This window comes from Acomys minous, assembly GCF_964271855.1.
Source record: "Acomys minous genome assembly, chromosome: 15".
Lineage (NCBI taxonomy): Eukaryota > Metazoa > Chordata > Mammalia > Rodentia > Muridae > Acomys > Acomys minous.
The window spans coordinates 100,932,339-100,957,998 of record NC_140497.1 but is presented as its reverse complement, the minus strand read 5'-3'; the positions used below and the strand labels follow the sequence as shown (position 1 = coordinate 100,957,998).

At 60.2% G+C, this 25,660-nt stretch overlaps 3 protein-coding genes across 7 annotated transcripts; 1 reads left to right on the top strand and 2 right to left on the bottom strand.

Moving 5' to 3' along the window:
- Nucleotides 1-595: 595 nt before the first annotated feature.
- GTPBP3 (GTP binding protein 3, mitochondrial) lies at nucleotides 596-5,953 on the bottom strand. The gene is made up of 10 exons (XM_084759177.1): nucleotides 5,708-5,953; nucleotides 4,697-5,262; nucleotides 4,251-4,498; nucleotides 4,042-4,128; nucleotides 3,627-3,829; nucleotides 3,398-3,470; nucleotides 3,181-3,324; nucleotides 2,897-3,062; nucleotides 1,872-2,153; nucleotides 596-1,699 (listed from the first exon to the last, which is right to left on the bottom strand). Exons 2-10 carry the CDS (start codon nucleotides 4,747-4,749, stop codon nucleotides 1,474-1,476), a joined length of 1,482 nt encoding a protein of 493 aa, XP_084615303.1. The 5' UTR covers nucleotides 4,750-5,262; nucleotides 5,708-5,953; the 3' UTR covers nucleotides 596-1,473.
- A 1,628-nt stretch (nucleotides 5,954-7,581) lies between these two features.
- Nucleotides 7,582-17,675, top strand: ANO8 (anoctamin 8). Of its 4 annotated transcripts, XM_084759121.1 has the most exons (19): nucleotides 7,585-7,960; nucleotides 8,657-8,767; nucleotides 8,890-9,022; nucleotides 9,192-9,330; nucleotides 9,400-9,496; nucleotides 10,158-10,274; nucleotides 10,356-10,483; nucleotides 10,578-10,739; nucleotides 11,050-11,202; nucleotides 11,318-11,444; nucleotides 11,541-11,596; nucleotides 11,702-11,776; nucleotides 11,981-12,112; nucleotides 12,477-13,271; nucleotides 14,642-14,833; nucleotides 14,925-15,056; nucleotides 15,161-15,271; nucleotides 16,766-17,288; nucleotides 17,369-17,675. In XM_084759121.1, the coding sequence occupies exons 1-19, from the start codon at nucleotides 7,855-7,857 to the stop codon at nucleotides 17,506-17,508; spliced, it is 3,429 nt and encodes a 1,142-aa protein (XP_084615247.1). In that variant the 5' UTR covers nucleotides 7,585-7,854; the 3' UTR covers nucleotides 17,509-17,675. The 4 variants fall into 4 exon arrangements, with proteins under 4 accessions (XP_084615249.1, XP_084615247.1, XP_084615248.1 ...); XM_084759123.1 differs by lacking the exon at nucleotides 10,578-10,739 and having other exon boundaries at nucleotides 7,582-7,960; XM_084759122.1 differs by lacking the exon at nucleotides 11,981-12,112 and having other exon boundaries at nucleotides 7,590-7,960.
- An 835-nt stretch (nucleotides 17,676-18,510) lies between these two features.
- Nucleotides 18,511-24,934, bottom strand: DDA1 (DET1 and DDB1 associated 1). 2 transcript variants are annotated; one of them, XM_084759238.1, is made up of 5 exons: nucleotides 24,781-24,934; nucleotides 21,791-21,871; nucleotides 21,669-21,720; nucleotides 20,372-20,433; nucleotides 18,511-19,102 (listed from the first exon to the last, which is right to left on the bottom strand). In XM_084759238.1, the coding sequence occupies exons 1-5, from the start codon at nucleotides 24,781-24,783 to the stop codon at nucleotides 18,992-18,994; spliced, it is 309 nt and encodes a 102-aa protein (XP_084615364.1). In that variant the 5' UTR covers nucleotides 24,784-24,934; the 3' UTR covers nucleotides 18,511-18,991. The 2 variants fall into 2 exon arrangements, with proteins under 2 accessions (XP_084615364.1, XP_084615363.1); XM_084759237.1 differs by having other exon boundaries at nucleotides 21,791-21,867; nucleotides 24,781-24,931.
- Nucleotides 24,935-25,660: the final 726 nt, after the last annotated feature.

Sequence of the window (25,660 nt, the reverse complement as noted above, 5' to 3'; positions counted from 1 at the left end):
TTGATAATTGCAGTTTCTCATGAAGGGAAAGGACTCTCTTTGGTAGGATAGTGAAACACTTTCTCCCAGGTTAACAAACATAAAAGGACTTGGTTATGTACTTGATACCTGATGATTCTGTATATATGTATATTTGTGTATATAGTTCTTAATTATTTTTTTTTTAAAGAGAAGGGGGATGTGTGGGAAGGATTGTAAGCTTTGTCACAGGTGAAAGCAGTCCTGCCGGGCTTTGCCCTTGGACACACCATTGGACCCTGAGCGCACGTGGATCGGGAAGAGGATCGGTGAACAGGCCGGACCAACTCGCAGGCCTAAGGACCCGTCCCGTGGAACAGATACCGCAAGGCTCACTCGTTTCCCTTTAACCTTTTTTCCCCTCTTGTGTAAGATTGTTGGGTTGTATAATAAAGTTTAATTGTTAAGAAACAGAGCCAGGCCGGAGAGATGGCTCAGCGGTTAAGAGCACTGTCTGCTCTTTCAGAGGTCCTGAGTTCAATTCCTGGCAACCACATGGTGGCTCACAACCATCTGTGATGTGATCTGACGCCCTCTTCTGGCATAACAGGTGTACATGCAAAATAGAGCACTCATATACAATAAATAAATAAATAAAATCTTTCTTTAAAAAAAAACAGAGCCAACAGGTGGGGGTAGGGATGGGCACAGGAAGGTGGATGGGGCATGAGAGGTCATTTTCTTTAATGGTGTAACTATCGGTCAGAAAAAAAAAAAGACATGACAGTTGAGAAAATTAGCAGGAGCAGGGGTGGGGACAGAGATAAGGCGGAGGACATGATCAGGACACATTAGATACGTGCATGAAATGTCAGCAAAACTTACTACAGAAGTAAAAATAAATAAATATACTTGATCGATATATGATGCCATAGATAGAAGAAACACATAGGCAAAGTTCTGGAAGGTAAGGCTCACTGATCCTCGTGAACAAACATTTCTGGATCACCTCACGCTGGAACTCCTCATGCTCCTTTGGAATTAAAAAATAAAAGCTCTGAGCCACGGGTGGTGGCACACACCTTTAATCCCAGTACTTGGGAGGCTGAGGCAGGTGGATCTCTGTGAGTTCGAGGCCAGCCTGGTCTTCCGAGTAAGTTCCAGGAGAGTCAGGGCTACACAGAGAAACCCCATCTCAAAAACAAACAAACAAACAAACAAACAAACAAACAAACCCAAGCCAACACCAACCCCCTGTTAAGACAGGGGTGTGGCTCAGCACCCAGCACTCACTGGTTTCATACAAAGAAACACTTGGCATGGTGATGTAGGCCTGACCCCCAACATGGGGGCTGGCGTGCGGATGGGAAGTAGTAGTCCTGGGGTCCCCGCCCAGTCTCTCTCCTCACTGTGGAGGGAACAGCCCCCCAGAGCTCTCTCCTGCCCTCTTCGGGCTCCGCCATCTTGGAACAGGACCTTGTGGGAAGTCTGAGGCTGAGTCCCAGGCTCTGGCCGTCACTTGCCCACACAGAAGTCCTGGAAGATGAGGTCCAGGATCTCCTCGGTGCCCCCTCCACCTATGAGGTGGCTCAGGTGTCTGCGAGCCTGGCGCAGGGCCTCAGCCGCCAGAGCCAGGTCTGTGGCCAGCTGGAAGTGGCCCAGGGCATCTAGGCAGCGCTGGAGATGGTGATGGTGCCTAGCCCGGGTCAGGAGCGGAGGTCCTGTGGATGGGTCCCCACACCTGCCGGAGACAAGACCCGGTGTCTCACTCGGCCTGTGCAGACACCTTCTGAACCCCTTTTGCAGAGAGAGAGAGACTGAGGCTGAGGGACAGGCCCGACTGAGCCCAAAGCCAGCAGCTGCCCGCACATGAACGTGGGTTGGGGAGGCTGCAGGTGGCCAAGGGGACTCACACCGCAGCCAGCTCGGTCCTCAGGGCCTGCAGGAGGCTGTCTAGCCCGGCTCCGGTGCGACAGGACAGCAGCTGGTGTGGAGGTAGGGCGGGGTCCATAGCCTGGCTGGCGTTAGTGGGCAGCAGGTCGGATTTGTTGAGCAGCAGCAAGAGGCGCTGCCCTCCGCTGTTGTGGCTTTGCGCTGCCAGTGGGGCCACCACAGTGTCCAGGAAGCTGCAGCTGGACGGGGAGCCCAGGTCGGAGGCATCCAGCACTCCCAAGATGATGTCAGCTTGCTCCAGCCTGGGGAGGAAGGAGGTCGTGGGGCCTAGGGAGGCACTGTGGATGCTGAGCCGAGGGTGGGACAGACAATGCAGGGCGCGGCCCAGAGCAAAAGCCAGGGCAGAGCAGGTGGCTCAGGGATCTGGCAGGTCAGTCCGGGGCCTGATTTGGCAGGATCGGGGTGGGCAGAGCGCTCACAGCTCACAGGGATGGGATGGTGGGGGAGACTGCGGGGAGGGGGGGGAGGGGCATGGCTCAGGTGGAAGGAAGGGCGTGGCAGAAAGGTTGGGGGCGTGGCCAGGGGAAGAGCTTTGAGCCTGGTAGAGCAGAGGGCTTTAGGTGAAAAAGAGTTGTCCAGGGGGCTGGAGACATGGCTCAGAGGTTAAGAGCACTGACTGCTCTTCCAGAGGTCCTGAGTTCAATTCCCGGCAACCACATGAGGGCTCACAACCATCTATAATGTGATGCCCTCTTCTGGCCTGCAGGTGTACGTGCAGGCAGAGCACTGTATACATAATAATAAATAAATCTTAAAAAAATAAAGAAAAAGAGTTGTCTGTAGTTCACAAGGCGGAGCTGATGGCGAGCTGGCCCGAGGGGGAGGAGAGTAAGGGAGTAGACCAAGCTTGCACCTCAAATTCCCAAGGCCCCCCTTTCCCTAAATTCAAGGGAGCTCAAAACCTTTTGTTTCTCGGGAGTAAAGAAATAGACTCAACAGGGAGAAAAAAGGCCTCCAGTCGCCTCGTCCCCAGCCCTGCACCCACCTCTGGCGGGCCCTGCGCACACCCTCCTGCTCGACCGCGCCCACGCCTTCCCGCAGCCCAGCGGTGTCACTCAGCAAGGCAGGGAAGCCAGCCAGGTCCACGGGAGTCTCCAGCACATCACGGGTGGTCCCCGGCTCTGGGGACACGATGGACACAGGTTTCCGGCCTGAAGGGTAGGGAGAGTGTGATGAAGGATAGTGTGTGGGGGGGGGTAAGACCTCCCATTTTCAGACTGCACCCCTGCCCAGGAACCCCGCACTATGCGTGCCCCAACCCCCACATACTGAGAAGATTCACCAGACTGCTCTTGCCCGCATTGGGGGGTCCAGTGACGACAACATGCGCCCCTGAGCGGAGCCTCTGCCCACGCCTGGCATCCTGTAGGTGGGAACTCAAGGCCGCCTCAAGGGCTCGGACATCTCTGTCGGCTGTGAGAGGAACCGGGAAGGTGTCAGGGGGGGCTGGCACCTCAGCCGCCCCCCACCCCCAGAGCAGACATACCCTGCTCCAACACGCCCTCTTCCAAACTGTCATCCTCTCCGAAGTCTATATAGGCCTCCACGTGGGCCAGGGCCTGGGAAGGAGGGGGGCGGGTATCAGGGGTGCTTCTGGGAGCTCGGGGTCCTCTCTAAGTCCTAGCTCCAGCTTGACCCAAGCGACCACGCTGGCAGTTCAGAGGCCTAGAGCTTTCTTTAAAGAACGCACGGGTGGGAGAGCAGGCAGCTCTTGCCTTGGTGAGGGTCTTCGCCCAGCCCCGGCACAGTTGGCCCAGTTCCCCATCCAGCTGCCTCAGGGCCTGGCGCCGCTGGGCCTCAGTTTCCGCGTGGATCAGGTCCGCCAGCCCCTCCACCTCAGTCAGGCTCAGCTTTCCGTGTGCAAAAGCCCTCCTGGTGAACTCCCCGGCCTCAGCTGGCCGCAGTCCCGGCACACTACCTGAAGGAAAGCACCACATGACCTAAGTAAGCTCCTTGACCCTTATCCAATGGCAGCCAACAGCCTCCGGGTGAGTTTTGAGATGACACAACTGACTTAGGGTCCCCCTGCTCCTGCTAAGAACCCCCAAGCAAGCTCACTAGACCTCCGGGCAGACGACACCCAAGACCTTTCAGTCTTTTCGGAAAGAGTGTCACCCACCGGAGCCTCACCCAAGGCCTGCAGGACACCGCTGACCACCGCAGGGCCTCCGTGAACGTGCAGCTCCATGCAATCCTCTCCGGTGAAACTCTGGGGGCCTTGCATGGCAGAGAGGAGAGTCAGGCGATGGGCACGCCCCAGGCTGACTCTCGGGGGGCGGGGGGGTGGGCTTGATAGCAGGATTCGAGCCCTGTGGGATCCTGGATCGGGGCCCCCTCACCTGGGAACCAGAGGACGAGCGCGCGGTCCAGCGGCTCCCGAGAGCGCGGGTGCCGGAGAAGGCGCAGGCAGGCGCTGCGGGCCGGAGGCGGCTCCCGGGGCGCCGTGAGGCTGCGGAGCGCGAGGCCGCTGGCCGGGCCGCTGGTGCGGATCACGGCGATGGCACAGCGGCCCTGGCCGGAGCTGAGCGCGAAGATGGTGCTCCCGGGGGCCAAGGACCCTGCGCCGTTGCTCCGGCGTGCGCACAGCCTGGGGACCCGAGAGGAACGGAGTAAGCGCGTCCAGGACGCGGGGACGGTCGTCCCGGGCGTGCCCAGGTGTGCGGGCTGCGGCCAGGCGACGGCCAGGGAAGGACGCGCAGCTCTGGGCGGAGGAAGGGGCCCTGGGGCCTCAGGTCTGGGGCTCAGAGCAGCGCCCCGCGCCATGACAGCTGCCCGTCACACCCACCTGCCGGGCGTCCGCGCCGCCAGGGTCGCCAGGGCGCTAAGCCCTCGCCACATGGATTTCGAATCAGCAAGCACCTTGCCCGACCTTCCTGCGCGGCTTCAAGTTCTGTATGGAAGTCCCGCCCCCTCGCGGAGGTGACTGGCAGTGCGCTCAGGGACTCTCAACTACCATTGGGTTGCCTACAGGAAGTCCCACCCTACATTTATAGACTTTGGTATTTTTATTGGCTGACGCCAGAGAAACGAAGTAGGGCCCAGTACGGGCGTGTGCGTCGCGAGAGTGTCCCCCGCGGAAATGAGACCGAAGTTTTCGGTTCCTAGGGGCGGCAGGGATCCGAGGCGACAGTGGAAGAGGCTGCAGGCTGTGTCGCAGCGGAGGCTCGCGTCTCGCTCCCCCACGTGTCCGTTCCGTGGCTTGAGAAGAGCCAAGAAGCTATGTGTGTGCTTCCACGGAAGGGCAGTCAGCCGGTAAAGGCGCTTGCCGCCAAACCTGACGTCCAGAGTTCGATCCCCGGGACCCGCTTAATAAAGGAGCCCTCGACTTTTGTACAAGTTGACTTCTGACTCCTGTACGTGCGACAGAGAGACGGACAGAGGTAGATAGATAGATAATAGATAGATTAGATAGATAATGATAATAATAATAATAATAATAATAATAATAATAATAAATAGATAGATAGATAGATAATAATAGATAGATAGCAGACAGAGACAGAAAGACTGCGAGACTGAGCGCCTCCGCAGAGACCGGAAGTTCAAAGCATCTTAAAGGCTGCAGAGGATAAGTTCCGGGGAAAGCCACGCCCTAGACCAGGGAAGAACTGGTCCAAACTTCTGGGAAGTTTCCTCCTGGCCGTTCTTGGGTCTCTCTTGTGCCACCCCCGCCGCCGCAGCTTTGTCATGAGCGAGCATCGGTAGCCAAGCGCCATCCCAGCCCTCGTCCCTCCTCCAGGCGGCTGCAGCCCAGCCCTGGCTTCCCGCCCGCCCTCTCGGGGGGACCCCCGGGTACCCGCGGGTCCGCCGTGTGCTGGAGGCTCCCCGGGGCCTCGGGTTACCGTCGGGTTAACCCGGGACAGCGCTGATTCGCGGGGTGAAGGCGGAGGCTCGAGTTCCAGGCTCCGGGCGGGCGGGGCCTTCCACCGCCGATTCTCTGGTTCTGGTCCGCGCGGGCGGGCGCTCGTTAGCTGCCCCGCAGGCTGCAGTCGCAAACCCCTCAGGTCCCCGGCTGCCCTACTTTCTCAGTCAGTGGAACAGGAACAGTGACGCTGTCCATCCCTCGTGGCTCCATCTTGTCAAGCTTACAAATAGCCAGTGCCCATTACATCCTGGTCACCGAGAAGCAAACTGGGCCCCTGCCTAGCCTGGGCTCACAGCCCCTCACCGTGGGCCACTCAGGACTGTGAGAAGTCGGGGGGACCTGGGCTGTGGGTTGCAACGCACATGAGTTCAATCCCCCTGACCCACGTGGAGGAAGGAGAGCATCAGTTTCCTCACGTTCTCTGACCTCCACTCACTCGCCACGGCACTCGTGCCCCCTAGAACAAACACAGTTTTTAAAAGTCGGGGGATCAGAGGCTTAGCTTCGCAGTCCGGCGTTTCGCAGCAAGCTGGAATTTGCCAGGGTCAATCCCCACCCAAGGTAACCTCACACTGCGAGTTTCAGCCGAGCGGGGTGTCATGATGTGTCCCGCGTAGGAGTTAGAACATACTTAACAGTCTGCCTGTCTGAAAGGCACATTTAATTTAGTGGGCGTGTACTTTGTTTTTTGTTTTTTCAAGACAGGGGTTCCCAGTGTAGCCTTTGCTGTCCTGGACTCGCTCTGTAGACCAGGCTGGCTTTGAACTCACAGCGATCCATCTGCCTCTGCCTCCCGAGTGTTGGGATTAAAGGTGTGCACCACCACCGCCGGGCCTAGCGGGCATATTCTTTGAGATCCATTTTTTATTTTTATTTATGGTGTGTACGCTCTGTGTCTGGCGTATTCAGAGGCCTGAAGAGGTTGTCGCACCCCTAGGAGCTGAAGTCACAGGCAGGAGTGGGTGCGGGAACCGAACCCTTGTCTTCGGGAATTGCTGCAAGGCCTTGGAACCGCGGGGCCACCCGCTCCGCCCACCCTTTCTTGACACGAGGTCTCGATTAGCTCAGGGTGGCATGAACTTGCTCTGTAGTCGAGGATCGCTTTGGAATCCGGATCTTTCCGTCTGCTTGGTGCAAGGCTGGGAGCTCCGGGCGGCTCACACCTGCGGGGCCCCATCCTTTGCACTGGGGACTGATTCCAAAGCCTTGCACAGGCCAGGCCGGTCTCTGCGGCCCTTAGCTGTGCTATTTTATCCGTGTGTGTGTGTGTGTGTGTGTGTGTGTGTGTGTGTGTGTGTGTTGGCGCCTGCCGCGTGCACTGGTGAGGGGCCCGAGCAACTCTCTCCACCCTGTGGATGAATCACTTGGCGCCTATGCCCTGAGCAGTTTTACGGGCTCAGGACTGTGTTTATTTGGCACGCTTGGCACGTGTGTCCTTATCCCTTTATGGAGGCTGCAGTGTAACGACAGTAAGGGTTACGTGGGTGCAGAGGGCGGGAAGCTTGCTTTAGGCTGCTGAGCCGCGAGTGCAAAGGCCCTGGGGCCGGAAGGACCGGCTGTGGTTACTCGCATTCCTGTTGGGGGAGTTGAGGTGTAGTTCTCGGGAATGTCACCCGGCCAGGTCCTCCCTCCCCGCTACCCCCAGCTCAGATTCCACCCCGCGCGAACTCTGTGCTTCGCAGGTGGATAGACGGAGGCTGAAGGGCTGAGGGTGGAGGAGGAGGAGGAGGAGGAGGCACCTTCTCAGCGCGGGCGGGAACAAGCACGGCAGAGCCAAGGGGGGCGGGTGAGAAGGGAGCGCAGGAAACAACGCGGGCGGGGACGGGAAGCGGAGACCAGGCGGGCGGGAGGGACTGAGGGACCGAGAGTGACGCGCCAGGCTGGAGAGAAGAATCGAGGTTTGGCTCGGGCGGCGACGACAAGCAATTGGAGCGCAGGGACGGCTGGCGGCGCGGGCGGGCGAGCGAGGCCTTTGTCTCCTCCTCTCGCGCGCTCGGTGGTGCCACTCCGGTCCCCATGAGCCCGCGGCCCCCCGGCGCCCGGGCGTCCCTCAGCCCCTGACTTGCCCTGTCCTCGCCATGGCCGAGGCGGCCTCGGGCGCCGGGGGCGCGACCCTGGAGGGGGAGCGGGGCAAGAGGCCCCCTCCCGAGGGCGAACCTGCGGCGCCTGCGTCTGGAGTCCTGGGTACGTGAGCTGCGGGTGGCACCGGGGTGGTGCTCGGCGTGCGCCTGGGGAATGCGGGGGGGTGGGGGTGAGGGTCGCCAATCGCGGTCACACGTCCTGAGCCTGGCGAGTGGCCCCGAGGCCGCTCCTTGTGGCTCTGCGGCTGCGGCGCAGAGCGGGAGGTTGGGGTGCTGCGTCTGCATCTGGGGGTCCCCGGTGCAGGGACGTGGACACGCCCCTCTGATGGCCCCAACCTGGCTGGTGTGAGCCCGGCCATCTGGAGACTCCCACCCAGCACAGGGAAGCAGGGCGGTATGGACTCCCATGGTTTTGGGTTCGAATCCCTCCTTGGCTGGGTGACCTTGAGCTCGTGGGTATGTCTCTGAGCCTCAGTCTGATGACCTGTGAAATGGGAGTAAGGACTGCACTCTGTTCGTGTGGCTGCTTTAAGGACACGCGCTGCGCTGTCATACCAAGAAGCGCCCAACGCTGCTTGTGGGCTCAGGATTGTGGTTTGGGAGGCGGAGCGGGGCCTCAACCATGAGTAAAGATTCCGATGGCGGAATCTTGGGGGAAGGGCCTGGCTGGTGCAGGGGAGGTGGAGACCGCCGAGCAAGCCTAGGCTGAGGGTGCCCAGCCCTGGAGAGCTCTGATGAGAGCTGAGTCAGTCCCCGGATGGGGCCTGATCTCACTCCAGCTTTCTGTGCTGCCCCGTAGATAAACTCTTCGGGAAGAGGCTACTGCAGGCTGGCCGCTACCTGGTGTCCCACAAGGCATGGATGAAGACGGTGCCCACCGAGGACTGCGACGTGCTGATGACCTTCCCAGGTATTCACACCTGCCTGCTCTGGGCCCAGATGCAGCCTTTGCCAGCCTCAGCCGAAATGTTGGAGGGGGCCCCAGTGGGCACCCTTGAGGCGAGACCCATTGGCCCCTGTGCCCCTCGGCAGACACCACTGATGACCACACGCTGCTGTGGCTGCTGAATCACATCCGGGTGGGCATTCCGGAGCTGATCGTGCAAGTTCGCCACCACCGCCACACGCGTGCCTATGCCTTCTTCGTCACCGCCACATACGAGAGGCGAGTCCCCTGCCTCCGCATCCCTTTGCCTCTGTCACCCTGTTCCCTGCCCCTCTGAGGGCCGGCCGTGGTGACCATTCGTTTGTCCCAAGATGTGGCTCTCGCATCGTCCTTAGCTTGGTGAGCTGAGGTGCCACGCTGAGCCCACTCTGCCCTGTCCCACCCGCAGCCTGCTCCGGGGGGCGGATGAGCTGGGTCTGCGCAAGGCCGTGAAGGCCGAGTTCGGAGGGGGTACCCGCAGCTTCTCCTGCGAAGAGGACTTCATCTACGAGAACGTGGAGAGCGAGCTGCGCTTCCTCACATCGCAGGTGACCGCCGTGCGCCCCTGTCCCTGCGCCTTCTGCCTTCGTGCCGAGCTCACACCAGTCTTTCCACAGGAGCGGCAGAGCATCATCCGTTTCTGGTTGCAGAACCTACGGGCCAAGCAGGGGGAGGCCCTACACAACGTGCGCTTCTTGGAGGACCAGCCAATCAGTGAGCAGTGCAAACCCGCTGTCCAATCACCTGCAGAGAGATGGGCGTGTCTGTTAGGGGCAAGAGGGCGGGGCTTGAAGTAACCAATCAGAGGCTAGGAAAGAGGGTGTGGCTCCTGCCGGGCACCTGGTGCAATCCTAGGGGGAGGCGGTCCAGGGGAGGCGTTGCCACCGACGCTCCGGGAAGGTGCGGGCAGGACCACGGACAGCACCCAGGGACTGGGTGGTGAGGCCCACTCGGAAACCAGTTCTCCCAAGTTCACTTTTTGACACCAGCCTGCGTCATTTCTTAGACATTCAGGCCCAGAAATGGGCATTAGATTCTAAAATACCCTTGGTGGGCACGGTGGGGACATGGCTGTGCTCTTCCAGCCCCAGTCTGTTAGCTCATAGACTTCTGGCCATCCCTGCCCTTCTCAAATTCATCTCCGGAGTGAGTGGGCTACCTGTCACACTCAGCTTATGGCATACGGGGCATGGAATCCTGGGCTTCACACTTTACCAACCGAGCCATATTCTCAGCTTGCTATGGCCTTAAGAGCAGGAAAAAAAACAAAAACAAAAACAAAAAACCCGATGACTTTGGTTTTAGCCAAGGTTGGTTGCCCATGCTGGTCATATGGTGCAGGGGGCAGGGGTCACTCTTACTCCCGCTCCTGCAGTTCCGGAACTGGCTGCACGAGGCATCATACAGCAGGTGTTTCCGGTCCACGAGCAGCGTATCCTGAATCGTCTCATGAAGTCCTGGGTGCAGGCCGTGTGTGAAAACCAGCCCTTAGGTATGGCTCTGTGGCTGAGGAGTTGGGCTGAGGTTCCAGGAGACACTTGGAGGTGACCCAGACTCCCTTGTCCCCTGACAGATGACATCTGTGAGTACTTTGGGGTGAAGATTGCCATGTATTTTGCCTGGCTTGGCTTCTACACATCTGCCATGGTTTACCCTGCTGTCTTTGGCTCCGTGCTGTACACATTCACTGAGTCGGACCAGGTACTGCGGGGAGGGGTCTCTGGGCCAGCACCTCTAAGGCCTTTCTCTATAAACTGCCTACGTCAACGACCTGGCTCTCCTCTGCCGCCTGCAGACAAGCCGCGATGTTTCCTGTGTGGTCTTCGCTCTCTTCAACGTGATCTGGTCAACACTGTTCTTGGAGGAGTGGAAACGGAGGGGGGCAGAGCTAGCCTACAAGTGGGGGACCCTAGACTCACCGGGGGAGGCTGTGGAAGAGCCACGGCCCCAGTTCAGGGTCAGTCTGGGGCTGCGGCTTGACTTTCCATGAGGCAGTAACGGAGAGGACTGGTGTGGGGTGGCGGGAGGGCGTTTGTGTGTGTTGGGGGGCAGTGGTCTCTAGGCCATGTTAGGCAACATCAGAGAAGTGTGTGGGCGGAGGGAGGCTGGCGGTGTGAAGGGAGGAAGGTGGATTTGAGGTTTGAGAAGGGAGCATCGAGGAGTTGTCTCTTGTGAGAGAAAAAGATGTGGCCGAGGGAAATTGAGCTTCTAGGGTCAGGAAGTGGGTTATTGGCCCTGGTCTCACTGTCATTTCTGCTGGTTGCCAGGGCGTCCGTCGCATCAGCCCCATCACTCGGGCTGAGGAATTCTACTACCCGCCCTGGAAGCGACTGCTCTTCCAGCTGCTCGTCAGCCTGCCACTGTGCCTGGCCTGTCTTGTCTGCGTCTTTGTACTGATGCTTGGTTGCTTCCAGCTGCAGGTGACCCCCTCCTCCCGCCCTTCCCCTTCCCCCCTGCCCTGCCTCCCGTGACCCCTGAGCAACAGGCTCGGCTTCTCCCGGCTGATCCCCCCACACCTTGTCCTGACTCTTTTAGGAGCTGGTCCTGAGCGTGAAGGGTCTGCCACGCCTGGTCCGCTTTCTGCCCAAAGTCATGCTAGCCCTGCTGGTCAGTGTGAGCGCCGAGGGCTACAAGAAGTTAGCCGTGTGGCTCAACGACATGGGTATGTGCTGGCAGGGGAGGCCCCCACCATCTTGGGGATCCCCCAAAGCCTTCGGCAAGGGCAGGGTGGCCCCTCACTCACCTCCTCGGCCCCTAGAAAATTACCGGCTAGAGAGCGCCTACGAGAGGCATCTTATCATCAAAGTGGTCTTGGTGAGTGAGCACGCGCATGCGCCAAGAGGAGAGGAGGGTGGGAGAGGGGGCTGGGGGACCTGCAGGGTGAGACTGCAGGATGACCCCCGGCCGCCTGCCTCCCAGTTCCAGTTTGTCAACTCGTACTTGAGTCTGTTCTACATCGGCTTCTACCTCAAAGACATGGACCGCCTGAAAGAGGTGAGGGCCCATCCGCCGCCGCCCCAGGGGCAGCACCCTGGCCCCTTGGGGATGGACCCGTGTAAGGGGTCCAGGGCTCTCCAGCCCCTCCCTCCCCTCCTCCATCCTTCTCTCCTTTTTGTCCGTCTGTCCGTGCGTCCTCTCTCTGCCTGTCGTTTCCCTTTCCCATCTGTCCGTCCACCTGTCCCGTCGGTCCCTCCACAGCTCCTGCTACTCCTGTCCCTGACCCAGAGCCTCGAGCGGCAGTTGCGGGCGGCGCTGGTCCCGCTCGCGGCCCTGCGGTTCCGCCTGCTCCTCCTGTCCCTCCGGGGTCTCCTGCTCGCGGCCCGGGCCAAAGTACGGGCAGGTGGCGAGCCTCCCCACGGTGTGGGCAGCGTGGCTGTGCTGCGGGTGGGGCACGGCAAGCATAGGGCGCATGCGCAAAAGGGGCTCTGGTCCAGGCTGTAGAAGACCCACCGAGGCGCCCAGGGCACTGGGCAGTGCCTGCGCAGGGTGGAGATAGATGCTCTGAGAATTCTGGCCCGTCCGCAGCTTGTCTGTGTTGTGCATTGCACAACCTCGTGTGGCAGTTGCATTGGGGCCTCGAGTCCAGGCTTGTCTAGGGGCGGCAGGAGGCACCGGGAAGGGCATGTGCGTCTGCGGGATGTGAGCCTGGGGTGCCCAGCCCCGTCCGCCCCACGCGGCCTCTTTCCGCCCGCAGATGCTGGCCACTCTGCTCATCACTCGCCAGCTGCTGCAGAACGTACGCGAGGTGCTGCAGCCACATCTGTACCGCAGGCTGGGTCGTGGGGAGCTGGGCCTGCGCGCCATCGGGGAGCTGGCTCGAGCCCTGCTGGGCCTGCTGAACCCTTTGCGCCCGGACCCACGACGGCACCTGGAAGCCCAGGCTGATGAGGGCGGAGCGGGGAGCCGCAGGTGTCTGGGCGGAGGCTGCGGGGCGCCTGAGGAGGAGGAAGAGGCTGCTGTGGAGCAGAGGCCAGCTGGGGAAGGCGGGGAGGTTCCAGAAGGGCCTCGGGGTGGCAAGGAGGAGGAGTTCGAGGAAGATGACGAGGATGACGAGGACGACGAGGACGAGGGCGAAGAAGGAGGCCTCTTGGACTGCGGGCTGCGCCTCAAGAAGGTCAGCTTTGCAGAGCGGGGCGCAGGGAGGCGCAGGCCAGGCCCGGGCCCCGATGGCCTTCTGGAGGAGGGGAGCCCCACCATGGTGGAGAAGGGGCTGGAGCCTGGCGTGTTTACGCTGGCCGAGGAAGACGATGAGCCAGAGGGGCCTCCGGGTAGCCCCGGCTCCGAGCCCCCGACTGTCTTGCTCCGTCGGGCGGGCGGCGAGGGCCGCGACCAGGGGCCTGATGGAGGCCGAGACCCGGACACTGGCTCCGGCGATGATACTGGGAAACAGAAGAGACACAACAGGGCCTCGTGGATCGACCCGCCAGAGGAGGAGCATTCGCCGCAGCTCACCCAGGCAGAGCTGGAGAGCTGCATGAAGAAGTATGAGGTGAGAGGGGCGGAGCCCGCAGCCATGCTGACACCTGGAGGTGGAGGCTGGGAGATTGGGAGTTGGAACCCAGCCTGGTCAACATGACGCTCGAGAGAGAATCAAATAGGGCTGTGGCGATGGTTTAGTTGGTACCGTGAGTGTAGTTCAGCTGGTAGTGTCTAGCACGCACGAAGTCCTGGCTTCCATCTCAGGCAGAGTCATCTCGGCACGGTGGAGCATGCGGGTCATTTCAGCCACCACTGGGAGGTGGAGGCAGAGCGATCAGAAGGTCAAGGCCATCCTCGGCTATATAGTAAATTCTGGGCAAGCCTGAGCTACAGAAAACCCTGCTCTTAAAAAGGAAAAACAGGAAGCCGGCTGCGGTGGCACAGGCCTTTAATCCCAGCACTCGAGAGGCAGAGGAAGGTGGATTGCTATGAGTTCAAGGCCAGCCTGGTCTACAAAGCGAGTCCAGGATGGCCAAGATAACATAGAGAAACCCTATCTCGAGAGAAAGAAAAAAAAAAAAAGAAACAGGAGACCAGGCGGTGCTGATGCACATCTTTAATCGCAACACTCAGGAGGCAGAGGCCAACCTGGGCTACAGAGTGAGTTCCAAGAGAGCCAGGGCTACACAGAGAGTTTCTGTCTCTGAAAGGCAAAAAATAAATCAATGGTATTGGAGCGCTGGCTCGCCAGGTGAAGACGCTCACCAGGCTATCAGAAAATCGGACGCCAGATCCTTAGCACCCACATCGGCCACTCACAAAAGTCTCCAACTCCAATGGATCCAGCACTCCCGCCTAGCAGCCTCTGAGTGCTCGATCACACACATACAAACACACAGGAATGCACACATACATAAATAAAACAAACTTTAGAAAAGTAAAAAGAAAAGAAAAAGCAAGCGGGCTAGCGAGCTAGCTAAATGGATAAAGCCACCTGTCACCGAGTCTGACAGCCTCAGTTCAACCCAGGGGGCTCCCGTGGCTCAACGAGAGAACATACAGCCAAAAGTCTGGTGCCCACACACGTGCAGTGAACCCCCATTCCGAAAGACAAAGTGGACAGTGCTGGGGGAACGACACCAGCAGCTAACCTCTGGCCTCCACACAAGCTCGCACCCTGCTTACACACTTGCACCTGTGAAAACCGAGCAAAGGAACAAACCAGCCAAAACAAGCACACAGTCAGGAGCGCGTGTGATGGTGGAGGCAGGCTCACGGTCTGCAAATGGAGTGGTCGCGGTGAAAGTGGGACCGCTGTGTGAGTGTGAGAGTGAGAGCTCAGCCAGAAGCCAGTGGCCCTCGACCCTGTGCAGGGTGAGTCTGAAGACGGGGATGAATTGAGGGGGCAGGGCCACCCCTCACGGGAGCCCCTGTCCTCAGGACACGTTCCAGGACTACCAAGAGATGTTTGTGCAGTTCGGCTATGTGGTTCTCTTCTCCTCTGCCTTCCCACTGGCCGCCCTGTGCGCCCTCGTCAACAACCTGATTGAGATCCGAAGCGATGCCTTCAAGCTATGCACCGGCCTACAGCGGCCCTTCGGCCAGCGTGTGGAGAGCATTGGCCAGTGGCAGGTGGGCCAGCCAGGGAGACCCAGAGGGGATGGCAGGGGCATGCTGGTCCCTGGCTGGGCCTGTCTCTCTGAGCCTCCTGTCTCCCCTGCAGAAGGTCATGGAGGCGATGGGCGTGCTGGCCATCCTGGTGAACTGCTACCTCATCGGCCAGTGTGGCCAGCTGCAGCGCCTGTTCCCCTGGCTGAGCCCAGAGGCAGCCATCGTGTCTGTGGTGGTGCTAGAGGTGGGGCTGGGGTCCCCCGGGGGCCGGGAACGGTGGGGGGGGGCTGGGTGGAGAGGCCAGGCATCACTGAGCCTGCACGCCCCCTCTCGTGCGTCCCCCCACAGCACTTGGCTCTGTTAGTCAAGTACCTCATCCACGCAGCCATCCCTGACATCCCGGGCTGGGTGGCCGAGGAGATGGCCAAACTGGAGTACCAGCGACGGGAAGCCTTCAAGGTATGGAGCTGGGGTCAGGGTGATGCGGTTCGGCCGGAGGAGGGGGGGGGGGAGGAGAGTAACATCAAGGCTAAGGCCTTTGAGAAACCCGGCCAGCTGCACAGGGGCCAGCTCAGACCCCGCCCCCCAAGATTCCACCAACGCGGACAAAGTATTCAGAAACCTCAGTGGTGTGCTTAGCGTGTGCTGGGGCATGGCTATCATCTCAGGCCCAAGGAGGTGAGGGCAGGGGCAGGCGGGTCAGGAGTTCAAGGCCATCCTCAGTTACATAGGGAGTTCAGGGCCAGGCTGTGCCCTCTCCAAACAAAACAAAACAAAACAAAACAAAACAAACAAACAAACAAAAAACCTCCGAAGCCAAATGTGTCTCTAGTACAGACCGGCTGTGTTTTCTTCTGCATTTGGAGAAGGCACTATACTTCTACGTAGCCCATCGTGGCCTCACATCTGGAATACCTGCCTCAGCTTTCCGAGGACAGGCATATACCACCACACTTGCTTTGGCTTCTTTATTTTTGGTGGGTTGGGTTGGGGGCGGGGTTTGTTGCTTTTACTTCTTTATGTATGCTGTTCGTGGATCTTGTGTACAGCCGGGTTTGGGACTGCTACCTGTGAGCGGCACTCCCCAGAGGTTCGTCCAAGGACTTCCTTCTTTAGATTAATTTATCTTATTTTATGTATTATGTTTTGCCTGCCATGTGCGTATGTGCATGCAGTGCCCGCGAAGTCCAGTAGAGGGCGTCTGATCCTCAGAAGTGAAGTTGTGAGCCGGCTTGTGGGTGCTGGCAAATGAACTGGGGTCCTCTGCAAGAGCAGCGCTCTTAACCACTGAGCAGTCTCTCCGGGCCCATCTGGGTCCACAGGAGGGTGTGAGCATATAGAAAGCAGGGTGCCGCTGCAGAAGAGACCAGAGCCTCCGCTGTGCCACACTTGTGGGTCCTAAGGGGTGACTAGCTTGTGCTCGCGCCATAGGTGCTGTCTAGAATTTGATGGCACAAGCTCTCAGGAAGGTCCATTCTTCGGCTTGCCAGTCTGTCTCTCCAAACTGCTCTGCAAACGGTGGCACAAAGGGCCAAGGAGCCGCGCCTTCTAGGCCAGTGTGCCAACCAGGAGCCAGGATTCTAGAGCGTCACTCTACCGGAGCCACGCCCCACTCCCTCAGTGGGCCTCCTCAGTTCCAAACTGAGTTTTAATGACTTTATATTGAAGGGCTCGTGCCCGTGATCCCAGCACTGGGGTAGGTGAGGCGCGAAGATTCTGAATTCGAGCTGCACAGTGAAGCCTTGTCTCAAAAGCACAAAGCAAGGGGAAAGGGGAAGGCAATTCTTTTGAAAAGGCTGGAATGCCCACATGCCGTGCCCTCTGAGCAGCGGGCTCAGCGTTTCTTTGGCTTCTCCGGGTTCTTCCAGCACCGGGTGGCCAGGGCAGGGGTTCGGGGCCCAGGGCAGGTCCGGGCCGCGGCGGGCGCTCAGCCTGCGTGTCTCCTCCCTGCAGCGGCACGAGCGGCAGGCGCAGCAGCGCTTCCAGCAGCAGCAGCGGCGACGGCGCGAGGAGGAGGAGCGGCAGCGGCATGCGGAGCAGCAGGCGCGGCGGGAGCGCGACGCGGGCGGCCGCGAGGAGGCTCGCGCGGAGGCCCCGGGCCCCGACCCCGCGGCGGAGCGCGGCGCGGCCAAGGCCAAGGGCGGCGAGCGGCCCCGGCGGCCCGGAGCGCTGCTGCCGCCCGGCCCGGTGCTGCGGCTGAAGCAGATCATCCCGCTGCAGGCCCGGCCGCCCGCGCCCACCGGGTGCGCGCCCCCGCCGCGCTCGCCCGCGGACACGCGCCTGCCCGCCTTCCTCAGCCTGCGCTTCCTCAAGGCGCCGGAGCGCGGCCCGTCCCCGCCGAGGCCCGGGAAGCTGTTCGCCTTCGCGGCGCGCGAGCCCGCGGCCAACGGGGCCCCCGGGGGCGGCGCGCGCGCGCACAGGAGCGCCGGGGACGAGCCCGCGGCCGCCGAGTCGGAGCCCCGGCCGGAGGACACAGGTCACAGGCCTTAACCCGGGCGCGCGTCGCGAGGGCCGTGGGCGCCGTGGGGCCCCGCGAACCGCGCTCTCCCTCCGCAGGGCTCGCCTCGCCGCCCGCCGGCTGCTGGCGCTGGGACGCGCCTTGGGGCTGCGGCGACAACCCGCCCCGCGTCCCCGGCCCTGCGGACGCCCCCGCGCGCCCCGCGCAGCCCGCCTGCTGGCCCGCAGCCCGCCACTAGCCCCGCTGCGCTCCTGCCGTTCCCTCGACCAGGATGGGGGCCACGAGCGGATCCCCCCACAGTACAGAAAAGTACACAGGATGGGCGGTTATTTATTTGTTTTTAATTTATTTTGTCATATTTTTGTAAAACGGCAGAAATGCAATAAAAAGTCTATTTCAACAGTGCTCGAGGTCAGAGCAGTGGAGGGACCTTGTGGGACCCGTGGCGGGAGCCCGAGCACCCCCTTCCCCCAGGATGAGGCCTCTAGGAGACCTGGGTTCAGATGTATGCACGTGTTATCCCACATGCCAGACGGGACACGCGGGTGGTGCAACCCGTTGGGGTGCCGGGGACCAAGAGTCTGCACAGGGAGCAGCCTGCTCCGCCCCAGGTAATGCACCAGTGACAGCAAAGGCAGTTTGGGAAGGTAGTTGGAATCACATGGAGGCCTGAGGGTGGCAGCTGTGTCTGAAAGGGGGAGGCCACCAGAGGCGGGGCACAGGAAGTGCTGTGGGGTGCTCAGGCCGGGCACGCAATGGTGGGTAGAGATGGCCACTGATGCCCATTTGAGGTTAATGAGGTGCTCCCGGGTCAGAGCAGGCCCAGGCAGGTAGGCCTACAGCCGGGAACAGCCCCTGGGGACCATGGACTCCTTTGGCCCTGACCACAGAGTCCAGCCCGTGTGCAGGATCCTCAGAACCCACGCCTGTAGTGTGTACCGTGCCACAGCTGAGGGTGCACAGCCACTCCACGGCCCAGGTAGCTTCCCCCCACCCCACGACAGCGTGGCCTCCTCAGCCTGTGTTCCCTGGCAAAGGCACAGCCCCGCTAGTGCAGGAAGCCCCAGTGGCCAGTCAGACACTGGTGCGCACGGCTGGTGGGCCTTGCACATGATGCCCACTGTTGGGTGGCTGTCAGTCAGGGGTCTCCCAGGGGACCCGACCCCAAGACCTCTAGGTAGGGGCTCCTGTAGGCCCCAGTGGCTCCGGCCGCGGTGTGCGGGAGCAAAGACGCCGGATGTAGTAGGAAAGATCCTTTTATTGGGGTGGACGCGGAGCACGGGCTAGTCCATGATAAATGACTCAAGAGAAAGATCCAGAAGGGCCGGCTCTCTCCTGCCTTGGCATGGGCTCAGAGTGAGGCCTGAGACCGGGTGGGCCCCGGGGGTCCTGTGACCCGGCCGGGCCTGTGGGTGGAAGGAGCGAGAAGGCCCCTCGGTGTGTTGGGGACCAGGCCGTCCTGGGCTCTGGACCCTGGCGTGGTCTGGCTGGTGGGTCGCCGGGTGGGGCACACCACCGTGTCTGCCGATCCCTCGCAGCAGGGCCTGAAGTCCCTTTAACCAATGCTTGACACGAGTTACAGCATAAATAAAAACTCAAGGAAAATAAATACATGGGTCCTATGAGGTTGGAGGGCGCGGGCTGGGTGTAGGAGGCGGGCTGCGCTTACACACGGGGGCAGGAGTGGACAGAGCTGACGGACGCGGGGCGCTGCGCGGGGCCTAGGTGTCCTCAGGCATGTCGGGGCTGTCGGTTCGGGCCACCTTGCGGGGCGGCGCTGAGCTCTCACCCTCCGCCTCCACCTGCTCTTGGTCTCTCTTCTTGGCGGCATTCTGGGGTGGAGGATAGTCATGAGGGCGAGGCAGGCCAGAGAAGCAAAGGCATGGCGCCCCGCCCACTTCCTTCTTTTCTTTCTTTTTGTTTTTAAGAAACAGTGTTTCTCTATGTAACCCTGGCTGTCCTGGACTCACTTTGTAGACCAGGCTGGCCTGGAACTCACAGTGATCACCCGGCCTCTGCCTCCCGAGTGCTGGGACTAAACCTTCCCCCTTCTTGATTTGTTTTGTTTTGCTTGTTTTGTTCCCCCCCGTTTTTCAAGACAGGGTTTCTCTGTGTAGTCCTGGCTGTCCTAGACTTGCTTTGTAGACCAGGCTGGCCTTGAATTCACAGAGAGCCGCCTTTCTCTACCTCCAGGTGCTGGGATTACAGGACTGAGCCGCCATTGCCCGGCCCCTCCCCCTTTTTGAGACGGGGTCTCTACTTAGCTCTGGAGTCCTGAAACTATGTAGACCAGGCTAGCCTCAAACTCAGACTATCCTTCCCGCCTCTGGGGTGCTGGGATGTGCTGGGATCCTGCTCAGGACCCTTTCTCCAAGGTCTATTGGAGCCACCACAATCTGAGGGCACCTGGCAAGGCAGGTTGGTGGGTGTGTTTTTTACACAATATTTAAATTGTCTGTGGTGGCACAGGCCTGTAGCCTACCACTTGGGAGTCAGAGGCAGGAGTATCACTGTAATTATGAGGTCACTCTGGGCTCACAGTGAGACCTGTCTCAAAAGAGAGAGAGAGAGAGAGAGAGAGAGAGAGAGAGAGGGAAAAAAAAAGAGCTGGGCAGTGGTGGCGCACACCTTTAATCCCAGCACTTGGAAGCAGAGGCAGGTAGATCTCTGTGAGTTCAAGGCCAGCCTGGTCTACAAAGTGAGTCCAGGACAGCCAGAGCTGTTACACAGAGAAACCGTGTCCCAAAACAAAACCAAAACAAAAACATAAGAAAGAAAAAAGAAACTCATGATCCCGTGTACTTCAGGCTAGCCCACAACACTGTCTGCTCTGATGCTGGATGGCAGCATGTACAAGGCTGGATTTTTTTTTTTTCCACGCACACATTTCACCAGTACAAAATGCCAAAAACAGGTTTGGCTTGGCACTGGGCACCTGCTGTGCCGTGCAGAACGCCCCGACCCACCCTCATTCTCCTAAGCACTAGGGCCCCAAGAGCACACCCACTGTGGGCCTTCTCCCCAGGCCTGGTCACCTGAAGAACCCCTACTCCACCTTCAAGGCCCCACTCAAACACCCCTGCCGCCGGGGAGAGCCTTGCCTTTTTGTCCCATTGCTGGTGCAGGTACCGCAGGAGGATGTTTGTCTTTTCTGTCACAATGACTGAGAAGCAAAGAGAGAGAATGAGAAAGATGGAGGTGTTCTGACCGCCACCTCGGCATCCTGGCCTACCTCATTTTCTGGGGTTCAAACTCAGCACCCCTAACTCGGAAGTGTCAAAAGACTGGCATTTCCTTTCTGAGCGCACAGCCCCTGCTGCCATGGTGTAGAGGCTGGGATGGAGCTCAGGTCTCTCCCATCTCCTACGTTCTCTGCCGAGGAGAACCGCGAAGCTACAGTGAGGTTTGGGTGCTCAGGCACCATGACAGGGAACTGCGCTACTCACCAGCCTTGCCCACTCCCAGGACAGATTCATTTTGTTTTTAAGGATTTATTTTATTTTGTTTGTGTGTGTGTGTGTGTGTGTGTGTGTGTGTGTGTGTGTGTGTGTGTGTGTACGCGCGCGCCCAGAAGGCCATAAGAGGGCGATGGATGCCTTGGAGCTGGAGATACATTGTCTGTGAGCCGCTGTGCGGTGCTGGGGCCTGGGCTTGGGTACCAGACCCTGCGCACCCTTGCTGAGCTGCCTGGCCGCACGTGCTGGCCACAGGACAACTGTAGGAGTTCTCTCCTCTACTGCTTGGGTCCTGGGGCCTGAGTCAGGCCTGGTGGCACTTTTACTTTGAACTTGCTCTATAGATCAAGCTGGCCTCAAACTCACAGAAATCTACCTGCCTCTGCCTCCCGGAGTGCTGGGACTTGGGGTGTGTGCCACCACGCCCGGCTTCCAGATTCTTTCTTGACAGTTAAACCAGCAGACCCTTGTTCTCCACAGCCACAGCCCCTGGCTTGTGGTCCTTGTGAGCATGTGTGTGGCTGCACACGTGCCTCAGCCTGTGTGGGGAGGCCCTTGCTCTGGCGTTGCGCGATGGGCTCTCGTCTGCTGTACCAGGCTGTCTGTTTCTAAGCTGCCTGGTAGGGTCCACTCCAATTACAGAGCCCTGCTGAGGCAGACAGCTTTCACCTGGGTTCTAGGGGCTACACTCAAGGCTAAATGTGTGATCCTCCTGCCTCAGCAAGCAGAGCGCTGTCAGAGCCGGTTATGTAGGGCAGGGGAGGGAGCTCAGCTGCGGCTTATGGTCTCGCTATGCAGACAGCAGGGAGGGCAGGACCCCTCAGGACCAGACAGCAGAGTCCACTGCTGCTCCCAGGCACGGTGGCTGCTGTCCCCAGGGTCGCCCCTGGCCCTCTGTAAGCCCCTCCTAGCTGCACGGAAGGCAAAACCCCGCAGTACTCACTCTGTTCTGATGGGTACTCTCGGGTCGGCAGGTACACGGAGGGTCGGCGGTTCTGTGGACGGGGAGTGGCGGGTTAGCTGGCAACCCACTAGTGACACCCGCACCCCCAACCCCACACTCACCGAGGCCTTGCACACGGAGTCTGCATGGAACCTGCTGAAGTTGCTCTTGTTGTAGACGGGCAAGCCTTTCAGAAAGTCTGCCTGGAGACAGGGGTGGGCGTGAGGTCTCTGACGCAGCCACACAGAGGCAGGGGGCACCTGCTGCTGCCTGTTTATGAAGTTATTTTTCTGTACATGTTCACAGCTCTGTCTATGGTTGTGGGGAGCCCCCGTCATTTCCCTCCAGCTGTGCCCCATTGCCAGGCATGGCTGCAACACTTTTACCTGCTCACCGTCTCACCAACCCTGAAGCTGTTCAAAGTTAAATTTCCCTTGGGCACAACAGTGTGTGCCTGCCATCCCAACACTACAAGTCCAAAGCCTGCCCAAGCTACAGAGTGATGCCCATGCCGAAACAACAGAGGAGCAATAATGAAACGGGGTGGGTGGTGGCACATGCCTTTAGTCCCAGCACTTGGGAGGCAGAGCGAGTTCGAAGCTAATTTGGTCTACAGAGCGAGTTCCAGGACACCTAGGGCTACACAGAGAGACCCTGTCTGGGGAGGGCGGGGGATAACGAGAGGATATTCTAGAAGATGGGCATAGGGACCGCCCATGTCCCAGCCTCCGCCTCAGTCGGGGTGGACACAGGGGCCAGAGGGCCTTTCAGATTGAGGCTGCCTGACCGTGATCACAAGACCTTGTCTCAAAAGGGTCCAAGTGGGCTAAAGGAGTGTGGACAGTCAGCAGCCCCACTTCTGGGGGGTCTGCAGGGCTGAGCTTGCCCGGGGAGGTTACCCCACTTCCCACACACAGGAACTGACAGCCGTGGCAGGGCCCCAGAACTGTGTCTTGGTCCGACTAGCTCAGAAAGGCAGCCAAGGTGTTTGCTCATTTGCCAAATGCCACTCGGGTCTGGGAGGGCAGTGGATGGGAGAGCGGTCTGTGGCTCCTGGTGTGCCCTGCCCTGGGAGATGTCACCCTGGGTGCTGTCATGTCAGGGAGCAACGGTGTGCACCACTGTCCTTTCGGGTACAGGCCCCCAGGGTGACCTTCCGGTGAAACAGAGGTGCCTGCATCGGTGGCCACCCCCCTCTGCTGGCCTGGAATGTGGCCAGGCAGCCTAGTGTCCCTCCTGTCCTGCTCTGGGCCCAGGGTTCCCTGGCCAGTCATACCTATAGAGCTGAGGTGTGGGGGTGGGGCTCAGAGCCGGAGAGCCACTGTGCCTGGGGCCATCAGGCCTGAGGGTGCTGTTTGTACAGAGGACAGGCCAGTCTGGGACCCAGGAGAGCTCCTCTGCCGCAGCTATGCAGAAGGGACCGTGTCCTGTTTATGCCTCCCACAACTGTCAACCCAGGACTCGGGGGGTGAGTGGGGGTGGGGGGAGTCAAGAGGCCTGGGAGGTGGAAGTGGCAATCTCGACCGTTCCCGGCAGCTCCAGCGAATCTGACTTGTCCCACAGTGCTCCACCATCTTTCCCAGGATCCCAAACACCTGCCTGAGCTGTCCGCCTGCGGCAGCGAGTATTTGTATGTGGAGCACAACTCAGGCCCCACGAGAAGACTCACGCCTCTCGGAGGCCTCAGGCTAGGACGCTGGCCTCACACCACAGGCCTGCTGCTGGCCTGGGCTCCACTTCCCAGCTCGGCTGCATCGCCACTCCAGAGAACCAGCCAAGGCAGTCAGGGCAAAACCTGGGGACCTTCGCGTGTACGTGTCTACACTTGAGCCTCTTCCTGTCAGCTAAGCTGGCAAACAAGGCCAGCTCCCTCGGGGGCCTCCAGGGTCAAGGGAAGCGTGCTCCAGGAGGCCAACCGCCACAGGCGGAGGCGCAGCTGGTGCAAAGGTCCTGAGTCCTGGGACAGCAGGAACTCAGGAGCCATATGACCCGAAAACAAAGCCCCTGTGGCCAAGGGAAGGGCCGAGGAGGTGGGGGGGGGGGCGAGGTCACAAAGGAGAGCCCTGCCCCCTACCACTCACCACAGGGACGCCCAAGTTAAGCCTTTTGTAAGTTAGAAAGCTACAAAACAAATTGATGTCTAGGTGAACTAAAGATGGCCAAAGGGCTGGGCTGGGAGTAGACTCAGGAAGCACGGGGGGTAGCACGGGGAGATTTTAGGGGTGGGGATGAGGTTGCAGAGGTGAACCGGGGACCCCACGGCCTTGCTTCTCCTTCTCCAGGAGCTCTGTGTGGGTCACTACCTATTCTCCAGGACGTGTAGGTCCGGCCCAACCCCGAGGTGTGGCCCCCACCTTAGCTCACAGACGGGGAGCCCCAATCCCAAAGAACCACGGGGTCCACAACCCCGGAGCAGGGTGGGAGCTCCCAGCAGGTCACAGGGATCACCTCTCCTGAAGACTTGGGGGGCAGCATCGGGAGGGTGTGCCCCGGCACATCTGTGGGCGGGTGTCTGTGCTAGCCCCTGTCAGTGGCCCCATCCTAAGGGGTGGGCACCCTCCTTCTGCAAACAGGGAGACGAAGCCGGTCTTTCGGTTAAGTACAAGTGTGGGTTCAAGATGCAGAGAGGGGTGGGGACGTGGGGACCTGGGGAACGGGGTCTGGCGCGATGTCGCACCTCCTTTGGGGACAAAGCCCTGCAGGCCACATTGACAAGCCCCCTCCCCTACGATGCGCCCAGACACGCACCTCAAAGGCACGGAACCCGAGGAACAGTGTTGTGGAACAGCCCGGAGCGGCGGGGAGGGGGGGTCTCGAGGGACCCCCCCACCCCACCCCATGCGATTTCCGGGAGAGGGAGACAAGAGACAGTCGCGACCCGGAAATGAATGAGTTGTCAGGGCCTGGAAGCCTATCTAGGGTCAGGGGTCGCGGAGAGAGCCGGGGTGGGGGTCACCGGGCAGCCCGCGGAGGGGTCGGAGGTCACAAGTCAGCGCGAGGGGCGGGGCCGGGGCTCAGCGGGGGGTCGGGCGGGGGGTAGCCCCCCGAGAGACAGTAGGGGACCCCGCACCGCCATGCTGGGCAGGAAGAGAGGCCGCACGGCCGCGCTCACCATCGTCCGCGTCCTCCGCCGTCCGGGCCGCCGCCGCCGCCGCCGCCGCCGCCGCAGCCTCCTTCCCAGTCGGGGCCGCACAGCCACTTCCAGCCGCCGCGCAGCTCACGCCGATGGCGACGGCGCCTCGCGTCATTGGCCCGCGTGGTGGCCCCGCCCTCCGCCACGGCCGCGCCCGGCAGGCTCCCATTGGCCGGCGCGCGCTCACCCCAGCTGCCATTGGTCTCCGCACCTCCGCCTTCGTCGTCGGGTTCGGTTGAGAATCAAACCCTCCCCCCCGCCGCCCCGCCCGGAGCTTGGGGGTGCAAAGACTTGAGATCCGGAAGTAGGCGGGACCCGCGCGCGAAGCCTCTTGGGAGTTGTAGTTTTCAGTTCGCCCACAGTCCGGCAGAGCTGTGTGCTAAGACATGCCTGTAATGAGTTCGCCTAACTCCCGGCCTCCTTCGCCGGGTTTCAACCTACAGTTCATTGTCTGAGGTCTCAGTACAGGCTGACTTTAAACATGCAGCACTCTTTCTGCCTCAGCTTCCCAAATTCCCGGCATAGCAGGTCCGAAGCTAATATGGGTTTATTAAGAAAATGTAGCTGGGGGGCTGGAGAGACGGCTCAATGGTTAAGAGCACCGACTGCTCTTCCAGAGGTCCTGAGTTCAATTCCCAGCAACCACACCATCTATACTGGAATCTGATGTCCTCTTCCAGTATGCATGAAGACAGAAAACTTCAGGCTGGCTGAAGATGACCTTGCTCTCATCCTCCTGCCTCCGCCTCGGGACTCTTGGATTTCAGGTGTGTACCATCAGGGTTTGTGGGGTGCTGGGACAGAGCTACAGTGTCAGCTCCCTCTGTACTTTGTGACAGGGTCTCTCACTGAACCTGGA

What these genes read in the sequence shown, in the direction of transcription:
- ANO8 (XM_084759121.1), top strand. Translation starts at nt 7,855, where the DNA reads ATGGCCGAGGCGGCCTCGGGCGCCGGGGGCGCGACCCTGGAGGGGGAG. An exon ending in GTCACCGCCACATACGAGAG is followed by an intron (nt 9,023 to 9,191) that starts GCGAGTCCCCTG and finishes TCCCACCCGCAG; the next exon opens with CCTGCTCCGGGGGGCGGATG. An exon ending in AGAGCATTGGCCAGTGGCAG is followed by an intron (nt 14,834 to 14,924) that starts GTGGGCCAGCCA and finishes TCTCCCCTGCAG; the next exon opens with AAGGTCATGGAGGCGATGGG.
- DDA1 (XM_084759237.1), bottom strand. Translation starts at nt 24,916, where the DNA reads ATGACGCGAGGCGCCGTCGCCATCGGCGTGAGCTGCGCGGCGGCTGGA. An exon ending in GGCGGAGGACGCGGACGATG is followed by an intron (nt 21,868 to 24,780) that starts GTGAGCGCGGCC and finishes GTCTCCAGGCAG; the next exon opens with ACTTTCTGAAAGGCTTGCCC. An exon ending in ACTCCGTGTGCAAGGCCTCG is followed by an intron (nt 21,721 to 21,790) that starts GTGAGTGTGGGG and finishes CCCCGTCCACAG; the next exon opens with AACCGCCGACCCTCCGTGTA.
- GTPBP3 (XM_084759177.1), bottom strand. Translation starts at nt 4,749, where the DNA reads ATGTGGCGAGGGCTTAGCGCCCTGGCGACCCTGGCGGCGCGGACGCCC. An exon ending in GCTCGTCCTCTGGTTCCCAG is followed by an intron (nt 4,129 to 4,250) that starts GTGAGGGGGCCC and finishes CTGCCATGCAAG; the next exon opens with GCCCCCAGAGTTTCACCGGA. An exon ending in AGAGGGCGTGTTGGAGCAGG is followed by an intron (nt 3,325 to 3,397) that starts GTATGTCTGCTC and finishes TTCCTCTCACAG; the next exon opens with CCGACAGAGATGTCCGAGCC.